General features: G+C 38.9%; 1 protein-coding gene, 1 non-coding gene and 1 pseudogene across 5 annotated transcripts in view; all 3 read left to right on the top strand.

Annotated features, from left to right (window-relative positions):
- PARG (poly(ADP-ribose) glycohydrolase) overlaps window positions 1–14,371 on the top strand; it is a 149,356-nt gene that overhangs the window by 60,015 nt on the left and 74,970 nt on the right. For all 4 annotated transcript variants that reach the window (XM_066348199.1, XM_066348198.1, XM_066348200.1 and 1 more), the window contains 2 exons: window positions 10,391–10,470; window positions 14,237–14,297. In XM_066348199.1, coding sequence (XP_066204296.1) covers window positions 10,391–10,470; window positions 14,237–14,297 — 141 coding nt within the window. The remainder of the gene's footprint in view (window positions 1–10,390; window positions 10,471–14,236; window positions 14,298–14,371) is intronic.
- Window positions 4,698–4,773, top strand: TRNAA-UGC (transfer RNA alanine (anticodon UGC)). The gene has a single exon. It is a non-coding gene; the product is annotated as a tRNA-Ala (tRNA).
- LOC136381119 (calcium/calmodulin-dependent protein kinase type II subunit gamma pseudogene) lies at window positions 10,791–11,867 on the top strand (annotated as a pseudogene).

The following is a 14,371-nucleotide window of genomic DNA, read 5'->3' as shown; positions in this document are numbered from 1 at the left end:
AAAGAGAAAAGGAGAGCTGATGCGTTCTAGGCAGAGGGAAGAGCATATGCAAAGGCACTGTGGTGAGGACACCTTAAGTCCGGTGGCTGATATCAGTAGTGGAGAGGAAAGGCTCGTGTACCTGATCAGAGTTGTATTTTCAAAAGTTTGTTTTGACTACAGTGTGGGACCCAAAGTAAAGTGAGCTCACCCCACTGGGGAAGCTGTTGCAGTGCTCCAGAAAAGAGGATGGTAACTGGGAGGGGGTGGAGTGGTGGAGTGGAGCTGTGGAGACATCTGAAGGCCAGTCAGTGCGATGGTAATGGGCTGGATTGGTAGCTGGAGGGAGAGGTATCCAGGGTTCTTCCTAGGTTTGTGGAACCACAAATGCGCCCTTCGTTTTCTCTACTTTTCTGACTGTGCACCCACCCTGCTTGTTTAGTTCTTTCAGTGAGACAGGGTCTCTTATCTGCCCTTTTGCTGTTGCTGTTTTCATTAAATCCCATGCAATGTAGGCTTCAGAGAGTCCTGTGGAGGGAGTGCAGTGATCTGGAGTAAACCACTGAGAAATCACTGGCTGGTCAGTGGCCATGCCAGGCCGTCACTGGGACTCCTTGTCCTCAGTCTGCTGTCTCTGCTTTCCAAGATGCATTGCCTTAGGGATTCAGAGGTGTTTTACTTTTAAGCTGCATATAAGTAACAGTTTTTATCTTTGATATCTCTAGTTTTGGGGGTAGGCTTGAGAGAGAAAAAGTATTGGCATCTGCGCTTGCAGTTATATGAAGAACCTGTTTATTAAATTCAATATTTTGCCTAAGTGAAAAATTACTAAATATTTACTATATAAGACGACTCATTCACCCGTAGTTAAGGGCTTCATGTCTCTTACCAGTTTTCATTTTTTAATATAGAAAAGAAAATGGTCAGATTTTATATGTAAGAAATAGAAATTTTATTTTATAGAAAGATAATTATCTGTTTCTGGGAGAGAATCCTTTTATTAATAAGAAATATTATAATAATGAAATAGCCTTTCTGTTTATTTAAAATAAGTGATCAGTCCTAGGATCTTTAGAGATGCTGTAAATTATAAAAATTCTATCCAAAATTGTGAATACAACCCCAGTGGTTCTAGTTTTTTTCTGGATTTTGGTTTTGGAAAGAAGTGGCTCTTATTAATAATCTTTAAAATGAGTTTCAGTGGCCACTTATGGTCTGTTTTTGTGGAGTGAGTAATTGGCTGGTGCATGCCTCCTAACAGTCCCTAAGATACTCCACGGCTACTTTAGTTTCAGTCTTTCTCAGATGATTGATTCTCAACAGAATTGTAGACATTTTTAAATTTTTTATTTTTTTTTATGAGTTGTTTTGTGTGTTCACTAAGTTAAGGTTTTATCACAAAACGTCTTTTCTAAGAAAGTTATTTTTTAAAAACTATGTTGTGGCTCTTTTTAAACATACCAAAAATAAAGAGAACAAACACTATAATGAACCTCTATTTCAATTACCCAGCTTCAGTACTTAGCAGTATTTTTTTTTACTGCTTTTTTTTAAACTATCCAACACCACTTTTTTACCCCTAGAATATTTTAAAACAAACTCCAGACATTAAGTTTCACTTATTAAGAATTTTAGTCCTGGTTGGGTAGCTCAATTGGTCAAGCATCATCCTGATATGCCAATGTTGTGGGTTGGATCCCCAGTCAGGGCTTGTACAAAATTCAACCAATGAATGCATAAATGAGTGGAACAAATGAGTGAGAGTGTTTTTCTCAATCTCCCCTCTCTCTAACTCTGAGTAGTATGGACATTCATGTATGACCTCGTGTCTCCTGACCATCCAGAGTACAATCAATTTATTTTAAAAATGTGTAAGGCAACATTAAAAAAAGGCAAATATATGTTCTTTTTCTGTAAATTGGTTATCAAACAAACATGATTTTAAGTTAATAAAACTGTAACAAACTAATTTCATTTTTTGAAAACAAAACAAAACAAAAAAAAACAACTTCCAGGAGTCAGCGAGCATGAAAAAACTCACTACTCAAAGGGCTAAAAATCAATAAATAAAAAATTTTTAAAAATTCGGTGTTCAAACTCTTCACAGATAATTTGACTCCTGAATCTTGGTTAAGTGTTTATAGCCCCTTTCACCAAAAAGCTTAAGGTTCTCTGTGGATAACATTCCTCATCAGCAAAACAAGAAAAAGCATAAGAGAGGGAATAAAAGGTAAACATTACAATTAGCAGTTGTAGGTTTTAACATGGAGTAAAACATTGTACTTAGAATTTAATCTCAGTTATATTAAAATACCTGTATCTGTCAGTCTACTTCTGTGCTCACGTCTGTGCTCATAGGTGTGTGAGCATGGAGATGGGCCGGCAAGAGAATGAATCAAAATAGGATTACACTGGATGTTGAGATAAAAACGTTAACACTTTTACTTACTATTTTCCATATTTTCAAACTGTTTCCAATGAGCACATATTACTTGTATCATCAGAAGAAAAATAATCACTTAAGAGGAGGAACACTCAATCATCAGGAATGGAGCAGAGAAGACACAGTTACTACTAGAAAGAGTGGATGATTCTTGTAATTTGGTTTTGAGGGTGAAATCCCACAGATTTTTTGGAGCCTTTCTCAACCAGTTTGTGCGAGTGATTTATTCCTTCCCAAATTACAGCCCCATAGACACAGTATCATTGCCTCCCTTTGACCCTGATGTCTGCATTGAACATGGAGAAGAAACACAGGGGCCCTCAGTACTGGTCTCCTGCAACTCAATAGATGACTGACAGGTGAAAGTCAAGAAATCTTGGGAAGCTTGGCTTTGAGACTTTCCATTTCCTGCCACCAGTTACATGTTTGATTTTAAAGCATGTTTGTTTTTGTCTCAGAAACAGGATCTTTATCTTGTTCCACCTGCAGGGTCATTTATCTGAGGACTGAGTGGGCTGGGTGCTGGGAGTCAGCTTGCCAGGCTCGATGGAAAACATGGCCGAGCCACTTAATGAAGGGAATGTGGATTAGAATAATGTGACTATTTTATGTATATGACCTGTTTGTTTATTTATTTATTTTGGCTGGCTATTATGTAATGTCTAACCAGCACAAGAACCTCTGCTTACTCAGCGTTATCTGAAATATTTTTTGCATGAGAAGCTCTTTATGATAACTAATATTTATTAAGTACTTTCCACTTACTAATCAGTGTGTTATTTTTAATTTAATCCTTGTATTAATCTTATAAATTAGGTATTTTTCTCATTTTTTTCGGGTGAGGAGATGAAGGCTTAAGGGGTAGTTTATCTCACCAAGTTATCTGGTATAATTGGGGTTCTAACTCAGGAGGATATAGGCAGTTTCTGGAAGCTGTGTCCCTTAACTGTTGTACTATACAGCCTCCTTTCAATGAACCACATTAATACTTTTTAACTTCACAGCTAGCCAAAAATTAGAGCTCTTCTTAGAAATAATTCTTAATCTGTAAAATGAACGAGAGCCATTTGTCTGTCAGTCCAAAGTGATCATAAGAGATTTAAACTCGCAGTATCCCAGTAGCATTTTCACCAAATCAGAGTTTAAGTAAGATCTGTTGAAGGTTTGGGACAGGCACACTCTTATCTTCCTTCCCAATGGATGCTCTGTTTTGGTCATCAGAACACTGAACATTAAGTAAGCTGGTAGAGCCCATTATAGTCTATACCAGACGTGGCCAACAGTTTTTGCCCCAGGGCCAGATTAGAAAGAAAACTTTTTTACGGGCCGGATGAAATATTAAAATTAAAAAATGTTAAATACAAAAACGATTTGTTTAAGTAAACAAAATTTTATTATGTAATTTGTTTATGAATAAATTGAGTGAAAAAATTTTAATGTACAATATTTTAATAAAAATATAATTATATACCGTATAAGTATCCAAACTATCACAATTAATCAAAACAATATTTAATTAATAGAATGAGCTTGAAGGGGTTATATTGCAAATAAAACAATTATTTTGTTTTACAAACATCCTGGACACGTTTTCAGTTATCAACTGCAGCTATTGTCTACGCTACAATGCCACTTGATTCAGCACACTTGTCCACAAAAATAACGAATTGTTTGACCTTGCGTGCACACTGGCAAACTCCATTCAACCAATTATTGGAAGTTAACCCTAGATTAGCCACATGCGGAATTCTTTTCTGCATATCACTATCTTCTTAAATATCTCGATTTCCAGTAATCAAAGACGCTTCTGCTTCTGAGTAGCTGGGATTTTAAAGTAGCAGAGAAGATTAAAAATTTAATCGCGGGCCACATAAACTCATTATGGGGGCTGGATTTGGCCCGTCAGCCATATGTTGGCCATGCATGGTCTATACAGTTGTTTAGGGAACTCTTCAGCAGCTGCTATGCCTGCACTTGCCTCTCAGTGAGATGGTGTGTGTTTTTATACACCTGCACCAGTCAACAATAGAACTGAGGGTTGTACTTGATCGTTGGTGTAGTTGACACGGTGATTCTGTCCAGGCACATTTCTAGGTGGGGAAACTTCTAAACTACTAGGTTCAGTTTGAGTCAATGACTTGTTAGCAGAATTGGGATTTGAAAACAGTCTTCTGTTCCCATTCAGTACTCTTGCATTGTCTTACTTCCTCTCCAGAACAAAGTGCTCTGAGAACTCTCCTGAAATGGAAAACAATCAAAAGTCATCACTTTTGTGGCCCTGGCCGGTTGGCTCAGTGGTAGAGCGTCGGCCTTGCGTGCAGGAGTCCTGGGTTCAATTCCCAGCCAGGGCTCACAGGAGAAGCGCCCATCTGCTTCTCCACCCCTCCCCCTCTCCTTCCTCTCTGTCTCTCTCTTCCCCTCCCGCAGCCGAGGCTCCATTGGAGCAAAGTTGGCCTGGGCGCTAAGGATGGCTGTGGCCTCTGCCTCAGGCGCTAGAATGGCCCTGGTTGCAACAGAGCAACACCCCAAATGGGCAGAGCATCGCCGCCCCCTGGTGGGCATGCCGGGTGGATCCCGGTCGAGCGCATGCGGGAGTCTGTCTGCCTCCTTGTTTCCAACTTCAGAAAAATACAAAAAAAAAAAAAAAAAATCATCACTCTTGTGATGACTTAAGCCCCTTTTTTATGTGGTTTATGAAAGATCAACTGCCTAATTCAATGAGCCATTTGGTAAGCTAATTATGGAACATGCTGTTGTACTTTCTTTTTTGCATAGTTGCTATTTATGATGAGAGTGTCTGGAAGCTAGGAGGTGTGTGTGTGTGTGTGTGTGTGTGTGTGCGTGTGCGCGCGCACACATGTTTAATCTCAAAAGAGTTATGGCTGGCTAGTTGATTGAATAAGAAAAATGGTTAAGAGCATGTGGTGGGAAGCTGACGTCAATGAATTGAGTGTGCCTTCCTTTTTAAATTTATTGTTGTGTTCTTCCAGCCCTGCTTAGCTATGTTAAATACCCTTGACCTTTTCTCTTGCTTGCCTGTCAGGACCTAAACATTCGTATAAAGGCTTCCAATGTGATTAACATTGATGCTTCTAAGATTGCTTAGAAACTGATGGTCAGAGATTAATTGTGGGCTACAGCAGTGGTCAACCCAGGAGGCTTTTATATCTGCCTCTTCCCTGGACTGGACATGCTGCTGGGGCCATATGGCAGAGTGCTTCACAGAACAGCCAACAACAGCTTTCTGGCTGGGTTTCAGATTATCATTTGCTTCTGTTTTGAACTGGAGGTTATAGTGCTTAGGGTTTGATTTACTGTATACTAATGGGATTAATCCTTAACTTGAAATCGTGTGGGGGAATGTGTGTGTCTAGAATCTAATTCTGGTAATGTGGTCAATATGTCATTTGGGGAAAGATTTTATTAAACTATGTTTCTCTTTATTTATATGGAAAGAAAAATGCCAATATTCATAAATATTGATCTTGATTGACTTATTATTCCCTTGAAAACAAAAGGTTTTATTTAGAACAAAAGTGAGGTTGCCTAACTATGTTTTTCTGTTTGCTTTCTTTAATAATCTATAATTACTCAGTTAAATGAGCAATTACTCAGATAAAATATCTTATCCATGCAGAGGAGTTATTATGGTCTAGTGTGTGTTCATGTTTACATGCACACCTGCTGACTCAAAACATGTCTTCAAATGTATATACACAGAACCTGAGAATATAAATTAAAAAAATAAACTGGTATTGAGAAGTTAAAAAAAATTGGGTGGTGCTTGATTTATTATGAGCAGTCTGATTCTCTCTTGAGTCTCTTATCTCTCTTTCCATGTTCTTCTCTATCTCTCTGTGAGTTTCTGCATCTTAGATGCTCCTCTGTGCCCAGGCACGGTTCTGTTTTCTCTTCTCTGTCTCCCTGTTTTCTTTGTCTCGCTCCTTTTCCCGGCTCCCTCCTTGGTGCTTCTCTTCCTTCTGTCTCCTGAAAGCTGTCCGTCAGCTCATATGTCACTCCTGTGATGACTTTCACTCCTGCTGTTTGCCTGTGTCATTTTTCATGTTATTTTTCACTTTGCTTTCATACCAGGATAGTTTATTTAATTTGGAGGGTCGTACATAGTACTAAAAGACTTTATAGCAGTGAAGCCTGAGAATTAGCATAGGGGTTTTAAACCTGCTTCATCTTCTCTGACTTTCTCTGCACCTCCGCCCCTGGCCCCCATTCCCTTGTTCGGTCAGGAGGTGGGAAAGCATGTTTGGTTACATCATGATGACCAAATACACTGAGATTCTGGTCGTTTGTATCTCTGAGGTTTGGACCTGCAGAAAAAACAGTGCACCTCATTTGTAGTTGGTAATAATAATGGCCACATGATCTGCAGGGAAAGACCATGTCACCAATGTTAATAAATCGGTGGTCCCAAGAGGCTCCTCAGGTTAATAGTTTGTCATCATGGTTATGAAATATGTGAACTTTTATGTGATTTTACACACAGCTAACCACATGTAGAAATTAGAGATGAAACTTTTTATGTTTTGGGTAATTATTTCTTAAGGTCAACAGTCATTTTCTTCTCAATGCAGCAGCTCTGTGGAAGAGGAACTTTTGCTCCTTAACTGAATTGTAAAGGGTGGGGCAAAAATAGGTTTATATTGTTTGTGTGGAAAATAATACACTAATTAATAAGTAATACGAGAATAAACTGTGATTCGCTTACTCAACTGTAAACCTCTTGTCCCACCCTGTACTGCTTCCCTCTACTGAGTAGTAAACCTAAAAAGGGATTTTGCAGTGGATCCCTAGGTATTCATTTAGTAAGTCATATGTATTTCACATGGGATGTTTAATTAAACTGCCAAATGGTTTCTTCATTTTGACTATCATTTTGATTTAAACAAGTTGTTCTGGCTGACATCCCAGAAGACACTAAGCTGAGTCCTGTACTCTCAAAGAGCCTTTCTTTTGGGAGGCAGCGGGGTGTTTTTTTTTTTTTTTTTTTTCATTTTTCTGAAGCTGGAAATGGGGAGAGACAGTCAGACAGACTCCCGCATGCGCCCGACCGGGATCCACCCGGCACGCCCACCATGGGGCGACGCTCTGCCCACCAGGGGGCGATGCTCTGCCCATCCTGGGGGTCGCCATATTGCGACCAGAGCCACTCTAGCGCCTGGGGCAGAGGCCACAGAGCCATCCCCAGAGCCCGGGCCATCTTTGCTCCAATGGAGCCTTGGCTGCGGGAGGGGAAGAGAGAGACAGAGAGGAAAGTGCGGCGGAGGGGTGGAGAAGCAAATGGGCGCTTCTCCTGTGTGCCCTGGCCGGGAATCGAACCCGGGTCCTCCGCACGCTAGGCCAACGCTCTACCGCTGAGCCAACCGGCCAGGGCCGCAGCGGGGTTTTTAAAAGTATTTTTTTTTTTTTTTTTTTTTTTTAGTTTGGCTATTTTATTTATTTATTTTTTAAATAATTTTATTTTTTTAATGGGGCGACATCAATAAATCAGGATACATATATTCAAAGATAACAAGTCCATGTTATCTTGTCGTTCAGTTATGTTGCATACCCATCACCCAAAGTCAGATTGTCCTCTGTCACCTTCTATCTAGTTTTCTTTGTGCCCCTCCCCCTCCCCCTTTCCCTCTCCCTTTCCCCCCCTCCCCCCGTAACCACTACACTCTTATCAATGTCTCTTAGTTTCACTTTTATGTCCCACCTACGTATGGAATAATGCAGTTCCTGTTTTTTTCTGATTTACTTATTTCACTTCGTATCATGTTATCAAGATCCCACCATTTTGCTGTAAATGATCCGATGTCATCATTTCTTATGGCTGAGTAGTATTCCATAGTGTATATGTGCCACATCTTCTTTATCCAGTCATCTATTGACGGGCTTTTTGGTTGTTTCCCTGTCCTGGCCACTGTGAACAATGCTGCAATGAACATGGGGCTGCATGTGTCTTTACGTACCAATGATTTTGAGTTTTGGGGGTATATACCCAGTAGAGGGATTGCTGGGTCATAAGGTAGTTCTATTTTCAGTTTTTTGAGGAACCAACATACTTTCTTCCTTAATGGTTGTACTACTTTACATTCCCACCAACAGTGTATGAGGGTTCCTTTTTCTCCACAGCCTCTCCAACATTTGCTATTACCTGTCTTGCTAATAATAGCTAATCGAACAGGTGTGAGGTGGTATCTCATTGCAGTTTTGATTTGCATTTCTCTAATAGCTAAAGAAGATGAGCATCTTCTCATATATCTGTTGGCCATTTGTACTTCCTCCTGGGAGAAGTGTCTGTTCATGTCCTCTTCCCATTTTTTTATTGGATTGTTTGTTTGTTTGTTGTTGAGTTTTATGAGTTCTTTGTATATTTTGGATATTAGGCCCTTATCTGAGCTGTTGTTTGAAAATATCATCTCCCATTTAGTTGGCTGTCTGTTTATTTAAAAGTATTTTTAATAAACATTTTAGAGAAACAAATTATCTTAGATGAGTAAAAATTATATTATCAGTTAAAATTATATCAGTTAGATTCTATTCAGATTTTATTCTGTCAGGAAATAAGTATTCAGGAAATACTTATTTTCGGGACATCAGTATTCAGATAAATTGTTTTCTCAGAAATAGACCCTGAATACAGAACTTCAGATCACTGAAAACAGGGTCACTTGAAATCTGCATTTTCTTCCCTCTTCTTAATTCATTTTACTTGCTCAGTAGGATTTTCTCATGGAATTAGCTTTTTCCTCTCTGAATAGTTATGTTTGCTTTTCTAATCATGAAAATTTTACCTATTACCTATTTTGGTACTTACTAAAGTGAACTTTTATGTGAAGTGTTTCTAGTTTTCTTTATTTTATATTTTTAATTGAATTTTATTGGGTGGCACTGATTAACATAATCATACAGGTTTCAAGAGCCCTGTTCTACAACACATCTGTGTACAGCATAGTGTGTGTTCACCACTCCAGTGAAGTCTTCGTCCACCCCATTACCCTTATGCCCTCTGCCTCCCTCCCCAGACAGCTGTCAGTCAGCCTGCTCGCTGTGTGTGAGTCTGTTTCTATTTTGCTTGTTAGTTCATTTTGTTCATTAGATTCCACATAAGAGTGAAGTCATATGGTACTTGTCTGTCTCTGAGTGTGGTTTTAAAGCCAGGGTGTATGACTAGAAACAGATGAGTAGTACCCATCATTTAGAGCCACAGAATTCCTCTGTATTTTTTAAATGCTTTTGTAAAAGTAGATCTTGTGCCTAAAAGCATGCTTTTGTGTTTGAAATTTTTTACTGAACTACTTACTCAGGTCATAGGCTTCTAAAGCTCTGCTTTTCTTTCCTCGGGATAAATTGCATAATGTTTTACCAGTAACAATGCTACATCGTTTCAAAGAAAACTAAAGTAGTGCAAGTCCAGGTTGTTGGAAACTAGATGACGTAGAGTAGGCTCTGTTTTGGTTAACATTCCAAAGGCTATATTTTTTTAATTACCAAGAATTGGTCAGCCCTCCAATATCTTGTTATACTCCTTGTTACTGTTCTCATTGTTGTCGCCTGCCCCACTGCCTCACTGCCACAGACGGTCATGGGGATTTTTTTTAGATACTATTTTTGTTCAGTCATTTAACTACCTGATAATATTGTGAATTATAAATACTATAGTATTTACCATTGAGAAAATAATCTAGCATTAGCTTACTGGCTTAATTGACTTTGGGGGACCAGCTGGTGCCTTCTCCCTGGAGGAAGATAGATTGGAGAGTCATAACTGTTAGTGCCATCTGACTTAACAACTTCTAAGAAGCCTGGTTCTAGTTGGTCTCAATCTTCTCTGGATGACATTTGAATCCAAATGGTTCTCCAGTTCTGTGTCATTACAGAATTTCCTTCTGGGGGAATTCTTTTATTACTTGATAGTAATATAGATTGAGTTCTTTGTAAGTCTTTATTTTTGGTCTCTTCCAGGTTATTTGAAGGACGTTCTTCAAGAAAACCAGAGAAACTTAAAACACTCTTCTGCTACTTCAGAAGAGTCACAGAGAAAAGTAAGTTCCTTTCATTCTTACTATAATTTGTATCACTTGTGGGGACAGTTCTGATCAAGAACATTTTGTGTTCAGTGTACACCTTCCTGCCCAAACCAAATATTTCAGTATTATAATCTAGACTTTTTGCACGTGCATATTCATAAATGTGTGCCATGAATGTATTGGGTTTTATATATTCTGAAATTAGGCCAGCGTAACTATGTGTAAGCTCCAGAGTCTACTGAATAGGAACTATGGAAATGTATTCAGGCCTCCTTCTCTTACTGTGCATCAACATTGGTGCGGGCTGCCAATGTTGCATCCACATGCCTACCAGCATGGCCACTACCGCCACTAGCACCTCCTTCCCCAACAACTACCAGCTTTTCGAGGAGCTCAGCAAGGGTTCCCTCTCTGAAGTCTTTAGATATATGAAGAAAACTTCCATGCAGCAAAAAGCATAGATACCAAGAAGCTCTCTGTCTAGGATCACCAGAAACTGGAATGTGTCAAATTTTGAAACATCCGAACATTGTTTGCCTCCACGACAGTATTTCTGAAGAAGGGAGTCACTGCCTCGTGTTTGACCTTGTTACTGGTGGGGAGTTGTTTGAAGACATCAGGGCCAGAGAACACTGCAGTGAAGCTATGTTAACCCATCCACTAGCATGACATTGTCCACTGGGGCCTGAAGCCTGAGAATCTGCTGCTAAGCAAAAAAGTAAGGGTGTTGCCGTCGAACTGACTGATTTGGGCCTAGCCATCGAAGTACAGGAGAATGGCAGGCTTGGCTGGGTTTTACTGTCACCCAGGCTACTTGTCCCCTCAGCGTCTTGAGGAAAGATCCCTGCAGAAAACCTGTGGGTATGTGGGCCTGTGGAGCCATCCTGTGTTTCTCCTGGTGGGATATCCCCCCTTCTGGTGTGAGCATCAACACAAGCTGTATCAGCAGATTGAGGCTGGAGCCTGATTTCCCATCACCAGATTGGGACATGATGACCCTCTGAAGCCAATAACTTGACCAACCAGATGCTGACCATAAACCCCACAAACTGTGTCACACCTTCCAGGCTCTCAAGCGTCTATGGGTGTACCAGCAGTCCACGGTGGCATCCACGAGGCATCATCAGGAGGCTGAGGAGTGTTCGTACAAGTTCAGTGCCTGGAAAAACTGAAAGCTGCCATCCTCATGGTCATGCTTGTCTCCAGGCGCATTTTAGCTGCCAGGAACTTGTTAGACAAGAAGTTGGGTGGCCGTATAAGGAGCCACAGTCCACCGTGTGCACAATGCTGCAGATGGGACCTGGGGCTGCACAAAGGGCTGGAGCACCGTCACAAAGGACGAGGACCTCACAGTACGGAAACAGGTCCCCTATGACTCTCCTACAGAGAGGCACACCAAAGTGGAAGGATAAATGAGAAATTCACCTGGTGTGCAGAAAAGGGACAGTAGAGAAATTGCAACTGTCAACCTTGGCACTGGGTGGAAAGGGGACAAAAACATCTACCCTGAGAATTTGAACTATAGGACAAGTTGGGGTCCAAAGTCAAATTACCAGTGTGATCTACAAAAGCCTGCAACAGAGAGTATAATTCAAACTGATCTCAAGTTGGTGATACTCTCTCTCTTTTTTTAAGACTTTATTTATTTTAGAGACAGGAGAGGAAGGGAGGGAAAGAGAAAGAAGAGTAGGGGAGGAGCAGGAAGCATCAGTTTCTATATGTGCCTTGACTGGGCAAGCCTAGGGTTTCGAATGGGTGACCTCAGTGTTCCAGGTTGATGCTTTATCTACTGTGCCACCACAGATCAGGCCAGGTTGGTGGTTCTCTTAGATGATGGCAGAAGCGGATGCACATCTTCTCTGGAAAAATTTGAAACCAATGTCACTCCAATAAATTTAATTTTAAAATAATTTACTTTATTGCAGACTAAATGCAATGGCTTTCACTATGAACAATGTATTCCATTTTTAGAAATTTAGTACATGAAAAACATGCTTTTTACAATTGATAAAATATAATTCCATTAGGACCAATTTTTGAGTGTTGTCAAACATCAATATTTTCATGGTTTCTTGAGAGCTTTCTGAATTAAATTATTTTCAATATAGTTTTAAATAATAGTACCTTAAAGATGAAATGAAAGATTTTTATGCAGTATGTACTTTGACTTATTAAGGGAAATATTTAATTATCCAAAATAACCTATTCTGGTATGAAAGGTGCCTTTTTATGGAGGAAAGGAAATAGCCATGCTCTTGAGGTATTTTTGTTATTATATCTGAAGAACCATGTTTATCTGCCTTTTCCTTTGCCGGCAGTGTTCATTCATGCATTTCATTTTATCTCTTAGAGTATACGAGGGACCCTTAATGTTCTTCTCTAAGTTACTGAATGATGATACTAACATTAGTTTTCTATTAATAGAATTACTTCTCTAGTATTTGAATTGTTTGACTTCTCATTTAAATTTGTCTTAAAAAGGAGTTAGACATCTAAAGAATATTTTATAATTCATGTTTACAAAATTTTGGTTTTTAATTTAAGTGCTCTGTGATGTTTGAGTTATCACTGCTTGTGACTGAAAGCAAAATAATGTAGATTCATCCAAAGGAATGAAATGATTGCTAGGCTTTCACTGGGACTCTCCTGCCATCATCACTAATAGTTCCTGACATATTTCCCTTTGCTTAAGAGCTTTAAAAAAAGAAGAAAGAAGAAAAAAATAAAAATGGCCTGGCCTTTTGAGTTTATTCTTTGATTCGAATCAAGCAAATTATTTTTGGCCAACTGATTTATTTGTTGTTTTTGCCACTAGTTAAAAAATAAAAAATAAACTTAACAAAAAAGGATCTCATCCTCTAAAATTTGCTGTGTTTGATTTTCTTGTATCTATTGCTCCTTGAAAACTACCATATTTTCCCATGAATAAGGTGCACCTTTTTCCAAAAAATTTGCAGTCTAAAAACTGGGTGTGTTTTATACAGTGGTTATAGATTTTTTTTACTTGTATTTTCCACTTTTTCTGCACTTGTTGTCTTTGTGCTAACTGTTTAATGATGAATAAAAACTTGAGTTCAATAACTTTATGTAATACATTTTTTTTTCTTCAAATTTTGAACCTGATACTGAGGTGTGTCTTATACATGGGGAAATATGATATGTCTTCTTTCTTCTCTGACCATTTAGAACACAGTAATTTCTCCTTCCAGCTAAGGCACCTTATAAGTAGAGCAAGTGCATATCACCTAATCCCTGAGTGTGGCTGTGTCAACTCTGAAGGCATGCTGACAATTTTTTTTTTAATCCTAGACATTTTATTTCATTATAAAACACATAAATGTGTATATAGTCACCAGTTTTTAGGTGTAGGGTTAAGGTTTTATTTTATTTTTATTTTTTTAGAAGGAGTCTACAGATTAAAATCAGTTTTGTCTTTATTGTGTAAGTTACTCCTATTATGCATCCTCTCCCCCAATTATTTCTTAAAAGTGTTTGCAATCTAGAAAATGTCACTAAAAAGTAGCAGCACTCAAATCCTCCTACTGTTGTGCTGTTGTTTATGTAGTTTTTGTTTTAGTGAGGACTTAGTATTTTATAGAAAGAGTTCGTATTGCACGGATAATATTATTTTAAATCAATCTTCTGTTGTATTCCAATGCTAGGCTTAATGTTTCCTGATTAGTTTTGTAGCCATTGTTAGACCCACTCTTTTACTGTGTATATGTATAATCTTTTCAAAGTCAAAACTTATTTTGGGTGTGTTTTTTTATTGTTTTTGCAGAACCTACTGGGTTGGTGACATTTACTAGACAGAGTCTTGAAGATTTTCCAGAGTGGGAAAGGTAATAATGATAAAAAATAATCCCAGGCCTGACCTGTGGTGGCGCAGTGGATAAAGCATTGACTTGAAATGTTG

This window comes from Saccopteryx leptura, chromosome 9 (genome assembly GCF_036850995.1).
Source record: "Saccopteryx leptura isolate mSacLep1 chromosome 9, mSacLep1_pri_phased_curated, whole genome shotgun sequence".
Taxonomy (NCBI): Eukaryota; Metazoa; Chordata; class Mammalia; order Chiroptera; family Emballonuridae; genus Saccopteryx; species Saccopteryx leptura.
The sequence above is the reverse complement of the archived record's forward strand: the minus strand, read 5'-3'. Positions and strand labels throughout refer to the sequence as shown.